We start from the raw sequence: 20,291 nt of genomic DNA, 5'->3' as shown, positions 1-20,291 counted from the left end.
CTGCATAGAATGAAAAGTCATGATTCCCACGTTTTCTTGGAACGCTTACTTCCAATTGCGTTTAGCTCATTGCCAAACAATGTCTTAAACCCCTTGACTGAAATTAGCCTTTTTTTTAAAGACTTGTGCGCTTCAACCTTGAGGATGGATGAACTTGTTAAAATGGATCAAAATATGCCTATCACTCTTTGTAAACTAGAGCAAGTTTTTCCCCCGGGTTTCTTTGATTCTATGGAACATCTTCCTGTGCATCTCGCATACGAAGCTTGGCTCGGTGGACCTGTTCAATATAGGTGGATGTATCCTTTTGAAAGGTTCATGGGTTATGCAAAGCGAATGGTGAGAAATAAAGCAAGGGTTGAGGGATCAATAGTTGCAGCTTATGTGCGTCGGGAAACAAACTATTTCATCTCTCATTACTTCAACCCGTTGATGTTGACCCCAAGAAATACACGAAATGAATTTATTGTTGAAAATGAAGGGTTTCAGTCTGCCTTATCAGTTTTTCGTCACCAATGACGTCCTTGTCATCCAAGGAAATATTACTGGATGAACGACGCAGAGTTGCAGTCAGCGACAATTCATGTGATGATTAATTGTAGCGAAGTTGGACCATACATTGAGATATTTCAAGGATTAAATATCGGCAACATATATACAAGTTTTCAAGGATGGTTTAAGCATCAATTGTTAAATTCTCATCCGACTACACAAATATATCATTTGAGGGGATTAGCCGAAGGTTCGGGAAGAAAAGTCAAACAATGGGACACTTACTTTGTCAATGGGTTTAAATTTCATACTCAATCACGGTCAGTGGGCAAAAAAACAATTAACAGTGGTGTTTACGTCAAAGGAATCAGTGATGGAGGTGAAGATGACTTCTATGGTGTGATCAAACACATATTTGAAGTAACTTACCTATATGTAGATCAACTTAACAAAGTTGTATTGTTTTATTGTGACTGGTTTGACCCTGCAAATGGGATGAAAATTGATCCAAAGCATAAAACTGTTGATGTACGAATGAACAGGATGTATAATGCATTTGACCCTTTCATTTTGGCAAGTAAAGTTAGTCAAGTGTATTATGTACCCTATCCTTCTCATCACCGGCGCAAACATGGATGGTGTGCTGCTATCAAGTGTAAACCAAGAGGTAAATTTGAGACAGAAGTTCCAGATAAAGAAATACCTTACCAAGATGATGAAATATCACAAGTTCCAGATGTGATTGAAGTTGATCCTGTTACAAATTTGGTTGACAGAGATGTTGACGGTCAACAACTTGATGCTGAAACGTTAGCTCAAATGTTACTTATTGACACTGATAGTGGGGAGGAGTCAAGTAACTCTAGAGACAATGAGGAAGATGCAAATAACCCTGACAACAACAATGTGGATGATTTTTATTGTGACGATGATGAATAACCCTTCATAAAACACATGATGTTTTTAATGTAATTATTTTATCATAATAATGAAACATTTATGTTTAATACTCCCTCCAGTCTTATTTACAAGAGAAAATTGACGTTTTAGATACATTGAATAATGTATGTATCTAGTCAAGAACCTAAACCAAATACATAAATTATTTAATGTATCTAAAAAGTAAATTGTCTATTGTAAATAGGACCGAATGGAGTATTAATTATCTATCTAATGTATTTTTTATATCATTTATTATCTAACTCATATATTAAAAAATTATTTATAAGATATTGTAAAATAAATAAAATAAAATGTTGTGAAAATGAAAGAAAGGGTCTCGTAGCTTACTTTTCCATTCCAATTTCAATCTCCCTCCCACCTCTTTTCCCCAATTTCAATCTCCCTCCAACACCTCCAAAACCCTAAAATCTCAAACTCACTCACTCATCAATCTCAATTTTCGCTCCGTCGCTCAGTCGCCATTCACCAACTCAGTCGCCATTCACCAACTCAGTCGCTCAGTCGCCGTTCACCAACTCAGTCGCTCCTCACTCCTTCCTCCTTCCTTTTCCTCGTTATGGCTTCACACGCTCTCGCTCTCACACTCCCAACCTAGCCTACACACTCGATTCAGATTCTTCTCACTTCCAAACCTAGCTTCTCACAATCGGTCCAATAGTTCCAATCGGTGCTACAATTGCTCAGTTTCCAACTCACTCAGTCCACAATCCATCACCGTTGATTTTATTGCTCTAAAAGGTTAGTGAATCACCTTTGCTAAATTGATTTTATTGCTACTAATTTGTGATTTAAAATATTAGGGTTTTCTGATTTGGTCTGGGTTCTTTTGATAAGTTAACACGTTTGGGTTCTTTTGGTTTGTATACATATAAAATTTGATTTGGGTTCCCTAATGTTCTTTTGGTTTTCATAACATGTTGTTTGAAAAATAAATCTTTGGATGTATGGTTTATGTAACTACAAGGTTGATCAAATGGTGTTTATGGTGATGATATCTGTTGCATTCATGCTATAAAGTATGGAGCTGAACAATGCATTCAACTTTTATAAGTTGTTTTCTAATTCATTTATTCAAATTCCATTGTGAATGTATTTTTTTTGCTTATAAGACCTGTGCTAATTTGACTCATATTGCATTTACCTATGCTATGATAATTGCAGCCTGTGTGGTCGTTTTTTATTCTTCTTCTAGAAGCCGTGTCCGCCGTGTTCTCAATCGCTCAAGAAACCACTGTCGCCGTCCTTCCTTCCTTCCTTCACTGTATACCGCTGCCGCCGTTCATCAGGTTTGTTACTAATGTGTTAGGATTCAACAAAAGTTCTTGCTCTTTGTTATTAAAGATATGCAACCCCTAAAAGTTTTGAAAGTGTGCATCTCTTTTATATCTATCCTGATTCAACAAAAAATTGAAAATTGAAAAAGTCATATAGCCTGTTCCATTAGCATGCTCAGCGCAGGTTTCTAAAGCAGTGAACTGTGACTCATAATTTAGCTATATATATATAAAGTACATAAGTCAAATTTTTGGACAAATAATTGTTACAAATACTCCTGTGCTACTCTTAATTGTTGCGGTTTCAATTGCATTTTGTAGTCAGATTGATTTACTGCACAATATCACTTTCTGGCTATGAAATTTCTGCATATTTGATATTTCAATTCTGCATTTTTATCTGCGTTTATACTTTAAGTCAATGATGTTTTAACTGCATAGTTTTTCATGATTTAGAAATCAATCAGTGATTAAAGCCACACATCTACTACAATAACTGTCTAGCCAGCTACCTGAATTGATGACATGCATCGTGGAGCTATTTACTTTCCTTCATCTACATTCACACTCTAAATGGTGTTAACTCTTTAACTTCTTTTTATGATATGCATCGTGTTGTGAATCTTTGATTCAATTATGTGTTTGGGTGCTTGAGCATGAGTTTATTTTAAGGTCTTTTTCTTATTTGATTTGTCTAGACAACACTAGCTTCATCTTCAGCAAGCTAACATCGTTGTGTAAGGTTGCTGGCACACTTGGTTTATGCTTTGAAGTGTACAAACCTTTGTTGGTATGTTTAAATGTGAAACCGGCTGACTTTTAATTGAAACATTACTTGCAAATTGATATATATACATGTTGTATCTGTTTTTAAATGTATGTTGGCAGGTGATTTGTTCATGATGTTAGCCATTGTTGCGGTCAATACCCATGTTAAAAGACACGTTTTGTAACTCAAATTTTTTGGAAAAGTGCTATTAGATTGAATGTGCAGTAGTGTATGTTGCACATTGATGGCTGTGTATATAAAGTTATGGATAATGAAGTTGTTTTTTCAATTAAAATAAGAATTGTTAACATGCATCGGTTTGTCACATAAGTTGCATTAATTTCATTTGATATAGTAGAATGAATTTCATATTATCTTTTTGGCTATATATGACCCGTGCGGCAGCACGGGTAGACGATCTAGTTGTAGTATAAGCTTATAACACAATTTTTGGTTGAAGATTCTGACTTTTGTTTATCTCCAAGTTGAATTTCACTAAATTCTTGAGGTAGTGTTTTCGCTGCTCCCTTTTCCACCATGATATAGCCGTGTCGGTGTCCTAAGTTTTTTTAGATTAGCCGTGTCCCGTGTCCGTGTTCGAGTCCGTGCTTCATAGGGTTTTCAGTGTAATTCTACAAAACCAATCCAAAAGTTCAGTTTTGTTCGTAAACAGACTTAAACTTCCTCTATTTAATTAAAATATCAAACGGTGTCCGAATTGAGTAAACGAACATTCCCTGGAAAGCTTAGAATGTCAAGAATATAAATATAATTTTACTTTTGGTGTTTAAATATCCAATTTGTACAGTTTTACTAATGAACGTGTACAGGTACAGAAACATGTTAGCAGTTTTACCAATTTGCTGCAAAAGTCAAAATTTCAATCTATTCCTCTTTTTTCTTTTTTTCACTTACTCAATTGATCATACTTCTACATTTCTTAATCTATGACATTATTACCATAACATAATAGTATAAAAGTAACTTTATGCTGATTCAAATCTGTTAGTGTGCATTTAAGTTTCGTCATTAGGTGTCGCCGTCGTGGTTAGGTAAGAGCTATGAATTGTGGGTTGAGAGTTAACATGTGTTTACCTTTTTGAATACCATGCGTACTACCCATCCATCTTTCTGAATTACTGATACAGTGTAGTTGAATTGAATGTATCATTGCATTTTTTCTTGATGTTAAACCTGTGCGTATTTTAGAGCATTAATCAACTCTTTTTATTTATGTTCCCGACTGTTTAGGCAAGCAAACAGGGATGTCTGGACGAGACAAGGATAAGGGTAAGGCTCATGTTGTAGATCATGGGAAGCCAAAGAAAAAGAAGAATGGAAGAATAGATGTTTCCTCAGACCCTACCAGACAGTGGGTTCGGCCGACGGGGATTACCTTCCGTAACATTGATGAACGGACTGGTACTCCTATTCCTACTGGTACTCCTATTCCTACTGCTACTACTCCACCTCCTTACCCCACTCCATTCCCGACTATTCCTCCCGCACCATTCCCGCCTATTCTTCCCGCATCATTTCCAGCAGCTACTACTAGCCAGCCCCCTTCCGCACCATTCTCACATATTCTTCCCGCATCATTTCCAGCAGCTACTACTAGTCATGCTACTACTAGCCAGCCCCCCATATATTCTAGTCCTGGTTTTGCCATGCCTGGATTTACTCCGCCATCGACACACTCGCCAAATTACAACACCACCCGATCTAATGTCCGACAAGGCTTTAACACATCCGTTCCATCACAATCATCAACGGAACTGATGCAAGATCTTATGCAAACTGGAAATTTCCTAGCCTTACTTGCTGATCAACGACCTCCACAACAACAGCAACAACAACAACAAAGCAACCAAAATGAAGAGGTACCGTCTGGGGCTGATCAAAGACGACGACAACGACGTCAAATCACTGAAGACTGGGAGTATGTGGATAACCTTGTTGTGGTTACACCAACACCTGAAACGTAAGTAATAAAAATTTAATTTGTTACCTATGTTTGACTTAATTCTTATCAGTTTTTTAAATGCATAATTTAATTAACAATTCAAATTTGTAGGTTAGAGCCATCCCACGGAGTATCAGAACATATTAGAATGGCGATCCAGACGTTTTACCCTAAAGATAGACGTTGGGCCGTATATTCAGATCTTACTACCGATGACAGGAACGACATTTTTAAATACTTTTCGGTAAACACATTTTATTGAATATTAAATAATTGTATTTACTTTAAAATATGGTTTATTTTTTACATTACTGAATGTCTAATAATTTTTTTTATTGTAGGATTTTTGTAGATGGGAACCTCATCATCACACTCTTGTAGAGAGAAACTTTCATAGGGTAGCTGCAAGACGTTTATCAGATTTGTTATATGATGAACGGCAGGAATTGAAAAAACGTAAGGGCAATTATCGTACACAATGGATCGGAGAGAAAAGCTGGGAGTTATTGCTGAAGTATTGGAATGAAGATCCACATTTTAAGAATCGGTCCAAAGCTAACAAGGTGAATAGGGCATCTATTGTAGGAGGGCAGTTGCACGCACAAGGTTCTGTCAGTACCGCTACCTATGCTAGAGATTTGGTAAAAAAAAATATTTAACTATTTATATTTCTATATATATGTATATATTCAATTTGCCAAATGTTCTAATTGGTTAATATTTGTGTGTACAATTAGCGAAATAGATTGGGTAGAGTTCCTTATCCGGAAGAGATCCATGATGTAACTCGTTTCAGTCAGAATCTTGGTCGGTATGTTGATGCTCGAGCTAGCAATACCCAGGTAAATTCTTAATAATTTTATGTTCTCTGCTGTGTTCAAAGGATGTGGGTCGTGTGTCAGTCATATGGTTTATAGCTTGATCTTTAGTGAATTGAATTGTACTAGCTGGATCTTTAGTTTATACATCAAAAGGTCTTCTACAGCTTCTGTTACATATATAGTATCATGCTAACGATGCCAAAGTACCTACCTGCTAAGAGCCTAATAAGTATGTTAGTTATCAAAATATTATTGCATTTCATGCTGATATCAATGGTTTATGAAAAAAGGAAATGACTATTATTACGTGTACTAGCCGAAAGACGAACACAACACCAATGGCATGCTGTTTTGTTACTGACAGTGGTTAGGGAGTGAGTTTTTTAGGTGATCCATTTTCTGTATGTGGCTTTTCTGTTTTGGTGTTGATAGCTTGCTGCTGCTGTGTATTTGTTTTTTTTTTCTTTTCGGTTTTGACTTTATTATTGATTACTTTACTTTATAGGCAGCTTATCGCACGAATGCAGCTGAGTTTTTGAAGGAGAATCTTGAGATTCCATCGTATCCGGAAATTCCCTTCCCCATTAAACTTCAATTATGGGCGAAGGCTGCAGAAGAAGGAAGACCGGATGGAGGAAAAGAAAGAAAGGGTAGAATGTACGGTCTTGGGCCATTAGCCGGCAATGTGGTACATGGAGATTTGTTCTATGTTCCTCCTCTGATAATATATAGCGGGAGTTGGCTTAAAAATAAAGCAACTTCAAATATTTGATACGAGGTTTTTTCTAGATTACCTTTGAAGAATGGTGGGTAATTTACCCACCAACCAAACTGAAATTTTGTACCCAAGTTTTTCGGCCTACAAAAAGCTGAAGATCTTTTTTTTTGTTATGATAAATAAAATAAAATGCGGATTTTGGTGGTGTCGTGAGTCCAGTGGCGGAGCCAGAAATTACATAGAGCCTGAGCGAAAAATTTATCGCAAATTCACATGTGATATATAAATTCCTTCCTTCACAAAAAAAAAAAAAAATATATATATATATATATAAATAGTCATATATAAAAATAAAAAAGGATCGTCATATTAAGTTGTTTGAAGGATTTATCGACACTGGCGGATCTTGAGTTATTTTCTCGGGGGTACCAAAATTCTATGAAATATATATTCAGCGGTTTGAAAGATTAATCAAAAATGTTAATTGCTGTAGTGGTTTAATTTAAATGAATTTGGCGCAGAGGCGTGTGTTCGAATCCAAAAAGGGAGAAAAAGGAAGAATTGAACTTGCGACATCTGAAAGATAAAGCAACTACTTTTCCACTGCGCCTCCTAGAAAACATGTAAATGTTATGCCTGATATAATATATATAGAAACATTGGGGTACCATGGGTCCCAAGGTAGATCCGCCACTGATTATCGATCGAGCCCGGGCGACCACCCGGGGTCGTCGGACGGTGAAACCGCCCCCTGCGTGAGTCGATTTGTTACATATTAAAATAAAAGTGATTTTGATATTGAATAATTTAAAGATTATTTTTAAAGATTTTATAAAATTATCATTAACCTCTTTTATAAATAATTTAGTTTGTTTAGATACAACTATATAAATATGATTTTTTGCTACAAAATTAGTTAAATATTTTGATCTTTATTTTCTCTCTCATCTAAATTTTTTTAAGAAGCTACTCTTAAGAGATTTTTACTTGAAGAGAAGCTTATTTTTATATTTTTTCGATTATGGTGTTTTAAAAAATTCTGTAATAAACGGATGCTATATTTTTGGATAAAGTTTTTTTTCTTAAAAAAACTATAACTAACTAGCTCTATATTAACTAGATTTTTTTTGTCCCCGTGAGCATAACTCAGTTGGTAAGGATATTGCATAATTTATGCAGTGTCGGGTTCGAACTCCAGACACCCCACTTCTTCATATTTAAAGAAAATTAGCACCGCTTCTTCATAAATAGAAAATTGATAAAAAATAATTAAATATTTTAAAGATAATCTCTTCATGTTAAGTGTGTCCATAGATTATTTATTCGGTCTACTGAGCATGGAAGATAGCTCTTTTTTTTTTTTTTTTTGGGCTTAATTGCACTTTTGGACCCCTATCTTTTCAAAAGTTGCGATTATGGACCCCTAACTAATTTAAATACAAAACAGCCCCCTATGTTTTGATTCTTTGGCAGTTTTGGACCCCCAAGGCAAAAAATAAATAAAAAAATTGACACGTGGCACCTCACTTAGGGTGCCACGTCAGCGTTGACCGAGTCAACAATGAACTGGGGGTCCAAAATTGCAAAAGAATCAAAACATAGGTGGCTGTTTTGTATTTAAATTAGTTAGAGGTCCATAACCGCAACTTTTGGAAAGATAGGGGTCCAAAAGTGCAATTAAACCTTTTTTTTTTCAAATAGTTTAGTGGTTAGAGCTCAAACATAACGGCGATTGATAGATAACTCTAATGTGCTAAAATTAGAGATCAAAATTTCGTCCGGAGATTTATAACACTGTTGTGAGTAAAAGGAATGCTGAGATTTATAACATCATCATCTGCGCCCAAATTCTTCCCCACAAAACCTTTTCACATCATTTCACCCTTTTCATCTCGCTTATCAGTTCGTTCCATGGCTGACTCTGCTGCTCCTTTCAGCAAAATCCAGATTCAAAGGGATGATAACACAGTGAGTCTCTGCCCCTTTCAATTTAAAGGGAATTTTTTTAGTTTTGGGAAATGGGGTTTTGACTTTGATTCGGGATGGTTGTTATGAGCTTTTGTAGTGAGAAAAGTTTTGATTTTTTTATTATAAATGTGCTATGATAATGTATAATCATCAGGAAAATCATGTTTGACTTTTTTTAATATTGTTTTTGTAATTGGATTGCAATGAATTTGAGTTTGAACTTAGGTTATTTCACTCTGGTTGATTTTTGATAGTGATCTAGGATCATTGTTGAATTTGCATGCAGCTTAGATGTGGATTTTACATTGCAGCATAAAGTTTTGATTTAGATTGATAAGATGTATTCAATACAAATTTCTGAGTCATAAGTAGGAGATGAAGTTTTAATTTTTTGATTTTGATTACTAAAATATGTTTTAATTTTTTTAATTTTAAACACGTAGATGGAAGACAAATGTAGTCTATAATTGTGATCAGTGTTGTTAAATGATGGTCATGGCGTGGCAGATTTTTTGACAACCTCTGTAGCCAATTTGCAAAGGATGCCCACCATGACGGCGTCATTGCCACTGGTGTGTTTATATGGAGATTCTTTGGTCTTTGGCATATTCCGTCATCGACAACAATGATTGTGATAGAGAGTAGATGGAAGACTAGTTAGTGAGAATGCATTTTCAGAAACAATGAAAACAATGTTTTGACATTTTCAAATTTTCGAGTGCTAAATATGTTTTCAAATTTTGTAAAAGAAAATGTTGTGAGAAATATTGGATTGGTTTTCTCTTATATTTATTAGTTGAAGTAAAAATGAAAAATCAGAAACATGTGGAGTGATCAGGCATGGTTTCCATGTTTTCTACCTGCAGTGGAACTTCATTGCTGATTTTCTATTATAACATTGTTGTTTTTGATGATTAGACATTTGATGCTTACGTCATTGGCAAACACGATGCTCCTGGAATTGTTGTTCTCCAGGAGTGGTGGGGTGTGGATTTTGAAATTAAAAATCACGCTGCCATGATTTCTCAACTTGGCCGTGGATTTAAAGCTCTTATCCCAGAGTAAGAAAATGGTGCTACCTAGAAATATTTAATCTTTGTTCTGCAGTGATATATGCTGTATTTGGATGATGTTTGATTGGTTTTGTCATTTTCCGCAGCCTGTATAGAGGAAAGGTTGGTCTGGATGTTGCAGAAGCACAGCATTTGTTTGATGGTCTTGATTGGCCAGGTGCTGTGAAGGACATTCATGCTTCAGTTGACTGGCTTAAAGCAAATGGTTCAAAGAAGGTTTGTCTCTATTGATTTATTCTTCAGAGGAAATATGGGTTTTTATTTTTTTTATTTTTAAACGGTATATGAGCAATAAGCTTAAAACTTTGTAAATTTTAATTTGAGAGTATGTAGGAAGATATAAAAAATATCTTATGATATCTTAAATATATCTTACTGTTGTTTTTTACTTAACACAAGCTTTGTAATCGTTCTATGCGTGTTTGTGCATAGCCAATGTTTATGTATTTAGCAGTTTGCATTCTAGATCTTTCTCGTGGTTGCATTGCAGTTTGCTACAGACAGTTGTGAGATTATTGCTGTAATTCTAACTGTATTACAGTTATAGGCATAGCAACTGCAAATTGAGAGTTTCATATACTAGTATAAATAGCCTCACGAACTATTCAGATCAATGCAATGAAAATACAATAGCAAATTCAGAATTTCACTGTCTCAGACTTTCTCTAATATGGTATAAGAGCCTTCTAGGACCTGTTACATTGAAAACCTTCAACAATCCTATCTCTGAAAATTGATCCCCGTTATTTATTTCATTCACTTTTTTCCACTAAAACAACATCAAATTGGTTGAGAAAACCTATTTCCGTGGAAATCCATGGAAAATGTAGATTGAGGATGTGATTTGAGAACAATAACTCCAAAATTTTGTGGTTAAATCTTCAAACACGCCACATTTCCTTTCTGAAGAGGATTGTGATCTTAGTCGCGTATATTCAACATACTTTGAGTGACAATACAGGACCTCCCATTGTTTGTGTGACTTCTCTCATCCCTCTTAGATTCGATTAAATACTTTCATGGATGCACAAAGCCTCTCCAAGGGTTTACAGACCATGTCTAATTATCTACAACGAATAAAAGTTATCATCAATATCTTGTTCTCCGGTGGAGATCCAGTCTCCTTTTGCGATCATCTTGAAGCTATACTCAATGGCCTACCTAATGAATTTGAAGCCTTGATTACTTTGCTTAGAGTCATTGATCTCTAATACTGAAGCTAGTAGGTACTCAAAATAGTGAAAGAATAAAAACTTGACCTTTTTTATTAACTTATGTGGCTATAGCCTTACAGGAATAATAGAAAAGTTTCAGCCCACATCTTTCAAACCTACTAATGTGAAAATGAACTAGGAGGCCAATATTTAATTTCTAGAAGATGTAGATTATTCAAATCACTAACAATGTAAAGACTTACTCAAACTGATTTGAGTATGACAGTAGACCTGCAATACATTTACAGCAATGTTTATAAATGTGGTTTGAAAGTAATAGAGTTTACTGACTTGAGGTAATTATTGTGGGTAGAGAGCACGGGTGAATACTAATTCGATTGTTAAGATCCTCAAGTCCTCATAGATTAATGTGCACTCAATCTATTTATTCAATTATTGGTTTATGTTTGGTTAGTTGTCTAAATTTAAAAAACTTAATTTTGTTTAAATTAGAGGTAAACATTGGTTAAAATAAATGTGAACTTGTCTTTCATTTTGACAGGCTGGTGTAACTGGATTCTGTATGGGGGGTGCTCTTGCAATTGCAAGCTCTGTCTTGGTTCCGCATGTTGATGCTGTTGTAGCTTTCTATGGAGTTCCTTCTTCAGAACTTGCAGACCCTGCTCAAGCCAAGGCTCCTGTTCAGGCTCACTTTGGAGAGCTGGACAATTTTGTTGGCTTTTCAGATGTTACGGTATGAGAATGTTTGCATTGATCTTTCGAAATTCTATCTTACTTGCAACTAGACCAACATTCATGCATATTCATCTCTTCTTTCAAGCTTCAACAATTTACATTCATTCCTTTCTTTCTTCCATCATTTTTATTCTTTCATCTTATAATTCACCCTCCTTACCAAGCAAAACATACCCTAAGACAATTCCAGTTTCCCGACATGAGCTGTCTCTTAAAAGGGAACGTTCACACATTCGGGGAGGGTTGAGAGAATTCCCCACCTTGTGCGCCTAGAGTTTTACCACTCAAATAAGCAAAACCTCAATAAGCTTTAACCTTTCTATCATTCCTATAATCCTATTTTCCATTGATCTAAAACTGGAATTAAAAAATATATGTTCCATTGAAAGATAAGTTTTTAAGCTCTTAATATAAATAAGTGCACAATTTCCAAGATTACATTTCTGCATTTAGTTTCATATCTTGTGCTCTTCTTAGGCACAAGTTAACATGACCCTGAATTTAATTCAGTTGCTTTATAAATAATAAATCCTCTAACCGTGTTTGGTTTTCTGTTCTCTTGCATCCTAAGTAAACTCTTTGATGATTCAAGAAAAATGATGTTTTGAGATTGATTGATGTCTCATGCAGGCTGCCAAGGCTTTGGAGGAGAAGTTGAAGGCATCTGGAATTCCACATGAGGTACACATATACCCTGGCAACAGTCATGCATTCATGAACCGGTCAACTGAAGGAATCAATAGGAGGAAGAACATGGGATTGCCTGATGAAGATGAAGCTTCAGTTCAGCTCGCGTGGTCTCGCTTCCAATCGTGGATGACACAGTACTTGTCCAGCTAGGTAATTTATTACTAGCTGAGATATTGTGTAATGCCATGTTCTATCTTAGGAAGTACTGTTGTAATGGTTTCATCTAACGATGTATGTGTTCTAATTAATGCTTCAACATGGAGTGTTGATTGAATAAATAAATAAATATTGGGTTGAAACTCTAGTGAACCCGCAATATAAGTGTCTTAACTTGAACCTACAGCATTTACCATTCGATATGTTTATATTTAACTTGATGGTTGGGATGAATCAGGTCTCACATATATCATCTAAAGAGATCAACTTTACTCACCTCCTGCATTTCTAAAAAGTCACATGATTTTGGAGTTGTACTTCCGTTAGGAAAACAACTGTGTTGTTCGGAGATACTCATCCGGACAACACAAATTGCTTTCCCTTGATTTGTATTTCCTAAGTGACTTTAGGGATTGGAGGTGAGGAAAATTCCTCCCTCATCTAAATAGCAAGTTGAGCCTTACAAATTAATAACCCATTGAAGGTTCTTCTTGTTCTTTCACTTCATGAAGAAAAATGGATGGTTGTCTGAATTGTGATGGTAGCTGGCAGTTTGTGATGTACTTTGGGATTATTGGGAGTTTGTGGTTGCTTTGTCATGATACCTGAGGATGTGTACATTCTGCATTTTGTGAGTTCTAAGCAATTAATTTCTTCATGGCATGAGAATATTTTTTTGTGTTAACCTTTTCAAGGAAGGGGGTTTTGATAGTCGTAAGTTTGGTCGGAAGGTAAGTAAAGTTTGTCCAATAATTGTTCAACATTTGATTATTTGAAATGATCCGTTTCGTCATTTGGTGTAATTCAAGTTACTCCAATAAAGGCTAGGGACCGTTTGGCCTGGCTTTTTTTCCAGCTTTTCTACGTTTTTAAGGAGAAGCTAGGCCAAACACAATATCAATAAAGTACCTTCGAAAAAAAGTACTTTTTTTAGAATACATAAAATTAAATGGAATGAGCTTTAACCAAAAGTTGTTGAATGCTACTTCAAAAAACTATTTCTCTCCAATTTATTTCACAAGCACCTCTCTTCAACTCCTGCTGGCAACCTTTTGTTTTATTCTTTCAATATGCTTTTTTCTTCCATTTTATTTTATTTTATTTTTTTTAACCGGTCCATTTACTTTTTTAATGAGGTTCCATTTAAGTTTATTACCTATTTTTTTAAGGAATTTTATTATCTTTTTATCACTTATATATTAATTTCAATATCTTTTGATCATCACAACCTCGCAAATATTTGTATTCACGCTGTCAATGAATGACATCGAATATTTTTATTCTCTTTCTTCAACCATGGAAATACACACACACGTTAGCGTTTAGAGTAATACTTTATGTTCCTCTTTCTGTTTTTTTTTTGTTATGCTAATGCGTATAATTTTTGTTAGTGTTGTGTAATGCGTATAATTATTTTTATAAAATTTTGATTTTAATTAAAAGTACAAGTGTAGTTGCCTAAAAAAATTATACTTATATATAATTTACGCATTTGTATTGTAACAAACTATGCATATCTTTTTCTTATTAAAAAAACTAAACATATCTTTTTCAATGACACCAGCAATGTAACAAATATAATATTATATAATATAAATTCTTATCTTTTTGACCAACACTAAAAATATGGTATTCTTATAACAAAATTTGTTATAGAGTATAATTGGAAAAGAAAAAATCAATTATTCTCATTATATATACACACATATACATATTATAGATATATTCTGCAGCTCCACAATTCTTTTCACTGAGGCACCTTGCGAATACCCTCTTGTCAAAATCAATCAGGTTCTTTCTTTTCATTGTTTTGTTAATTTAACTATTTATTTTATAACATAGTTGATACCTATTAGATGTATATTATTGTATTGTATAATAATTAGATTGTTCCATGCATGTTTTAATTTTTAATCCGCTTACTCTATTATCTATATATAAATGCAGCTATGACTACCAAAGAAAATATTTCTTCTAAATCTGAAAATTTAGAAAAAGCAAAGTGGAACAACCCATTTTATACCAAAGTATTACTTGACATTTGTATGGATGAGATTCGAAAATATGGGAAACCGGGAGTTGCTTTTAAGAATAAGAAATGGGAAGAAATACGTGACGAATTCAATAAAAATGCTAGTAAAAACTATACTAAAAAACAATTGAAAAATAGAATGGATAATTTGAGAACGGATTGGACTACCTGGAAACAATTAATTGGTAAAGAAACAGGGCTAGGATGGAATACCGAAATAGGAAATATTGATGTTGATCCTGCTTGGTGGGAGGCTAAAATTAAGGTGAGTATTATGAATATTTTAATTTTACTTGGTGAACATTGAGTAAAAGAAGGGTTTGTCTAAATCTCCTTTATTGGCAATGCAGGAGAATGTGAAATATGCAAAATTTCAAAGTCAAGGATTGAAATTTCGTGAGGAATTGAAATTTATATTTGGAGAGATTGTGACAACAAGTCAATGCCAATGGACACCAGCTTTAGGGTGCCACATGAATCTAGTGGCAAAAATGCTATTGATGATGTGCCACTAGAAATTATTGAATCAGAAGAGGATGATATTATCCCTATGGAAAGTAACAAATCAAGAAAGAAAAGAAAGGTTTCACCAGATATGGGTGAGAAAGTTACAAAGGGTAAGACCAAGGTTGGGACTGCAACAACTATGAGAAACACATTTGAGCGATTAGTTCAAGCAGCAGAAGGTCATAATGAAATTGAGAAGGCCGAAATTGCAGCAACATCTAATGTTCTTGGACAATATTCAATTCCTGATTGTGTTACAATATTGAAAAGTTCGAAGGAGGAAGGACATTTGAATAATCGACAATTTAGTTATGCTTTGGAGATGCTTAAAGATGAAGATAATAGAATCTTACTGATGTCCTTAAAAGATTCTATGGATGCTTTGGTAGACTGGATTCTATACAAGTATCAATGAGACAAATATGAGTGACAATAAAAACTATCTAATTTTAAGTTTAGATTCAACTTTTTATTTTCTATTTGCTTTTAGTTAAGATTCAATTAAATTCTATATTCTATATTATCCTTTCTTATTTGGTATTTGCTATTGAGCATTTGGCTGAGAATTTTGCATTGAGATTTATGTTTATGCATTTGAACTAATTCAATGATTACATATTCACATGTGTTTTCTTGTTATAAAATTATCTTACAGATGCCTTCTAATCAAATCAATAAGCATTCGAGAAAAGTAAAAAAAGGAAAATGCGGGTTTTATAAGATATGCTATGTTGCAGCAGCAATCGCTTATGATTATCACATGAAGTACTTAATAAAGCAATGTAATAGATTTCTTATTCTCGTGGATAGACTTGGGTTCGAGAAACTCTTAACACTAGGGGTGAAAGTTATAACATGTTTAGGATGGAATCTCATGCCATATTGAAACTTGAAAATTTATTGGTGAGTAAAAGATGGTTACATCCATCTAAAGAAATGACATCATTGGAGGCACTTGTTATGTTCCTTTGGACTTGCGCACATAGTGAAACTAATCGAAATGTTCAGAATAAATTCGGAAAATCAGGAGAGACTGTGAGTAGAAAGTTTGGGGAAGTTTTGGAAAGTTTATGTTTATTAGCAAAGGAAATTGTAAGGCCTCCGGATTTTAACTTCGCAAAAAACTCCTTCTAAGATAAAAAATGATCGTAGGTATTGACCTCATTTTGAAGGGTGCATTGGTGCAATAGATGGAACACATATTCCAACCATTGTTCCTACTAAAGATCAAATTCGTTATATTGGTAGAAAAGGATTTCCAACACAAAATGTCATGTTAGTGTGCAACTTAGACATGTTATTCACTTTTGTTGTTGTTGGTTGGCCCGGTACTGCACATGACACTCGTATTCTTTCATCTGTGATTGAAGAAATGAAAAGTGTGTTCCCACATCCTTCTGAAGGTACGCATAATTTCATTTTATAATAAATTTCAAAACACGTGTATCTTTAAATTTAAGTTTACACATAAACTAACAATAAATTTTATATTTTTTAGGAAAATATTATTTGGTTGATGCTGGATATCCAAACATGAAAGGGTACCTTTCACCATACAAAGGTGAAAGATATCACATTCCTGATTTTAGAGATGGTAGTCAAGCAGAAGGTATCCATGAAGTGTTCAACCATGCACATTCTTCATTGAGAATTGTCATTGAAAGAACAATTGGAGTTTGGAAAAAAAAGGTAGCATATCTTATGTGATATGCGACCATTTTCACTAATCAAACAACAAAAGATCATAGTTTCAACAACAACACTCCACAACTTTATTCGAATGTGTGGAGTTGAAGATGAAGAATTTAATAAATGTGATGTTATCTCTGAATATATGATTGAGCGTGACGAAGAAAGCAATATAAATGAAGAAATCAGTTCATATAATCCAGGAAGAGTGCAAGATGGAGGCTACATGAATAAAGTTAGAAATCAAATATGAGTTGCGTTGATGGAGAGTAGAAATGTTTGAGTTTGTGATGATTTATGTCTTTTTTTTAAAAAAAAAAAGATTATTGTTTTTAATTTTCCAAACTACTTTGATATTATTTATGTTATTATTTGAGCCTCCTTAAATTATTTCTCCTATTCAAATATTTAACAAGTCGTTTATATGATGATACAAATTTGTATTCATGTTACACAAAATAAACGTCATTGAGTAAATATAGTATTGGTAAAAATATATCTTTTATATGTTAAACATTTTTTCCCTTCAAAAAATATTTTAGACATTTTTTTATTTATTATGTTAATTCATAATGAATTCAAAGTTTTTTTATTTATAGACAATGCATAAATATATGCAAGGTCTCGGGTTCGAACCCTACACACCACCAAAAAATAATAAATTCAAAGTTTTGTACAATATTTTGCCAAACAACTTTTAACTCAAAAATAACTTTAGAACTAAAAAAAAATAAAGAAACCAAACAACTTTAACCTTTTTCTTAAAAAGCTTTATTTTAACTTTGTTTTAAAGTAGCTTTTAGACCGAAAAAAAAGTCTGGCCAAACGTTACCTTAATCTTAGTTTAGTTGGATTTAACTTTTTAAATCAATAATTTAAATAATTGTTGATAGAAGCTGAAATTAGACGAGGTTGGTTGAGTTTCCTCATTTCTAGTTTCCTTTGCTTCAAGTGATTGACGTTGAGGGAGGAACTCTTTCTCTCAACATTGGGTTTCCTGACTAACATAAATATAAAGGTAAAAATGTAAAGCGATAAAAATACAGAGAGAAAAAACTAGTTTGATTGTTTATATATATATAGCAAAAGCTAGGCCTATTAGCCATACGACATGATCTAGAGTGTTGAACATTTGCTTAACTACTTTCACGAGTTGTGCAGGTTAACTTCCTTGCTATTGGGACCATGGTGCCCCCCGTTTGGTTTTAGCCTTCTCTCCTTGACATGATCTGTTGACATGGTCTTTAGTTCGTGTAACACCCTAAATCTCATGTGCAATAATCATGCAATTAATCGAATAAAATCAAAGAGTTTAGATTAGAGCTGTCAAAACGGGCGGCCCGGCCCGTTTAGGCCCGGCCCGGCCGGGCCAAGGGCTTTTAAGGGCCGGGCTAAAAAGCCCGGTTTGAATATGGGCTGCAAAAAATGAGCCCGAGCCCGGCCCTATACGGGCTCCCGGGCTAACGGGCCAGCCCTGGCCCGTATTTTTTTCTTCCCTTTTCCATTCTTTTAAGTACGAAACATACATAAATATGCCGGGCTAACGGGCCAGCCCGGGCCCGTATCAGTTTTTTTTTTTTTTCCTTTCCTTTCTTTAAGGATTGAACATAATAACTTAAATATACACAAATAGGTTAATAGTGAACAAAAGATAAATTAAGATTGATCCAAGATAATAACAATTATCCATAGTAACATTAAAAAAAAAAAAAAAAGTTGTATTTTTTGCGGGCTTCCGGGCAGCCCGGAGCCCGGACGGGCTAGCCCTAATGGGCCAAGGGCTTTTACGGGCCGGGCTAAAAAGCCCTCTTCAAATTTCGGGCTCCAATTATTCGGCCCAAGCCCTACATTTTATTCGGGCTTTCGGGCCGGCCCTTACGGCCCGGCCCATTTTGACAGCTCTAGTTTAGATGATATGTCTACATTTTTTTAAAACATGCATAATCTGGTTTTCATAAAAACTTGCAACCGAAGATAATATCATATATAATATCTCATCAACATGCAACAATCCTCAAATACATAAGTAATAAATCTCAACACCAAATCTCCATTTTCAAATACATAATTATAATTTCCTCAAATAAAATCCAACAACGGAGAGATAACAATAAACATAAATACCCGACACCCTAATCAGAGCCTAACTAGACTCGAGCAAAAGAGAAAGGAGGTTGCTCCACGCTATCCTCAAGAAACTCACTAGCAAATGAAACTCAATCTTGCAAGCCGTCTACCTATTCATACAATTTGGTAAGCGGTCTACCAAACGACCATTGGGGGTAGATAATATTCCACATAATAAACATAATCAAATAAATATTAATCAAAATTCCAAATGAATTATCGTATCGACGTTATTCCTCAAGCATATCAATACAACATATACAAATTCACAACTCTACATATTCCGACATTCATCAAATCACATAGTTCACATATTTCACCAAGTCAAGTAATCAAATATGACACATTTCACACATTTCTAGTGCATGTGATGTTCTAGACTCGACTCTACATACATGTGGTACCATTGGATGTCGGAGGTAATTTTACCGATTGATCCCTCTACTATCTCTTCATATCTCTACATATACTCCACATATAGGACTTATGAATGCATGGATGACAAGTATTGACTCGATAATGCACAACACCAATTTATTCTACTTATTCTCCACATTTTCTCCACATTGCATTATCAAACAATACATCCACACATCAAGCATTCATCAAATAATCATCTCTACATATTCATCATCAAGCAATCATCTCAACATATTCATAATCAATAATCAGAAACATTTGTCAAGTAATCATCAGCACAAAGAAACTACCTCACTTCTTATAGCATAATCACGTAATAGACGGACCATCGACCACATCATGATAACCAACCTATTAAACATCCAACAAACATTGGTTCATTCATATTTCATTAAGTTATCATATTCACAAAGCCATTTGCAAGTTATCCGATCATAAAACTTTATTTTGAGCAAGTTCGTCTATTTTCGTAAAATCGTCTATTTCCAAATTTTCTCAATAAAAGTATGATTCCATGTTCTTACATGTCATTAAAACATCCCTACATATCAAATAACATCTTCGGTAATCAATCATAGCATTTTGGTTTCACAAGGTTCGTTTATTTCTCAAAATTTCTCAAGTTCGTCTATTTTTCACCATGTTTCAAAACCAATTCATTTTCAAAGCAAAGTCAGGTTAAACCACCCATAAAAGTTCAATTACACTGCAATTAGGTT

General features: G+C 34.4%; 2 protein-coding genes across 6 annotated transcripts; both read left to right on the top strand.

Annotated features, from left to right (window-relative positions):
- Positions 1-1,780: 1,780 nt before the first annotated feature.
- LOC112421085 (uncharacterized) lies at positions 1,781-7,213 on the top strand. Of its 5 annotated transcripts, XM_039833895.1 has the most exons (9): positions 1,781-2,193; positions 2,617-2,741; positions 3,186-3,305; positions 3,428-3,519; positions 4,750-5,479; positions 5,573-5,705; positions 5,803-6,102; positions 6,199-6,303; positions 6,788-7,213. In XM_039833895.1, the coding sequence occupies exons 5-9, from the start codon at positions 4,764-4,766 to the stop codon at positions 7,052-7,054; spliced, it is 1,521 nt and encodes a 506-aa protein (XP_039689829.1). In that variant the 5' UTR covers positions 1,781-2,193; positions 2,617-2,741; positions 3,186-3,305; positions 3,428-3,519; positions 4,750-4,763; the 3' UTR covers positions 7,055-7,213. The 5 variants fall into 5 exon arrangements, with proteins under 5 accessions (XP_039689829.1, XP_039689830.1, XP_039689831.1 ...); XM_039833896.1 differs by lacking the exon at positions 3,186-3,305; XM_039833897.1 differs by lacking the exon at positions 3,428-3,519.
- Positions 7,214-8,762: 1,549 nt separating this feature from the next.
- LOC25492154 (protein usf) lies at positions 8,763-13,031 on the top strand. The gene is made up of 5 exons (XM_013600222.3): positions 8,763-8,968; positions 9,887-10,029; positions 10,128-10,257; positions 11,758-11,949; positions 12,582-13,031. The coding sequence occupies exons 1-5, from the start codon at positions 8,813-8,815 to the stop codon at positions 12,789-12,791; spliced, it is 831 nt and encodes a 276-aa protein (XP_013455676.1). The 5' UTR covers positions 8,763-8,812; the 3' UTR covers positions 12,792-13,031.
- The last annotated feature ends 7,260 nt before the right edge of the window (positions 13,032-20,291 follow it).

The sequence above is a fragment of the Medicago truncatula genome, chromosome 4 (genome assembly GCF_003473485.1).
Source record: "Medicago truncatula cultivar Jemalong A17 chromosome 4, MtrunA17r5.0-ANR, whole genome shotgun sequence".
Taxonomy (NCBI): Eukaryota; Viridiplantae; Streptophyta; class Magnoliopsida; order Fabales; family Fabaceae; genus Medicago; species Medicago truncatula.
The sequence above is the reverse complement of the archived record's forward strand: the minus strand, read 5'-3'. Positions and strand labels throughout refer to the sequence as shown.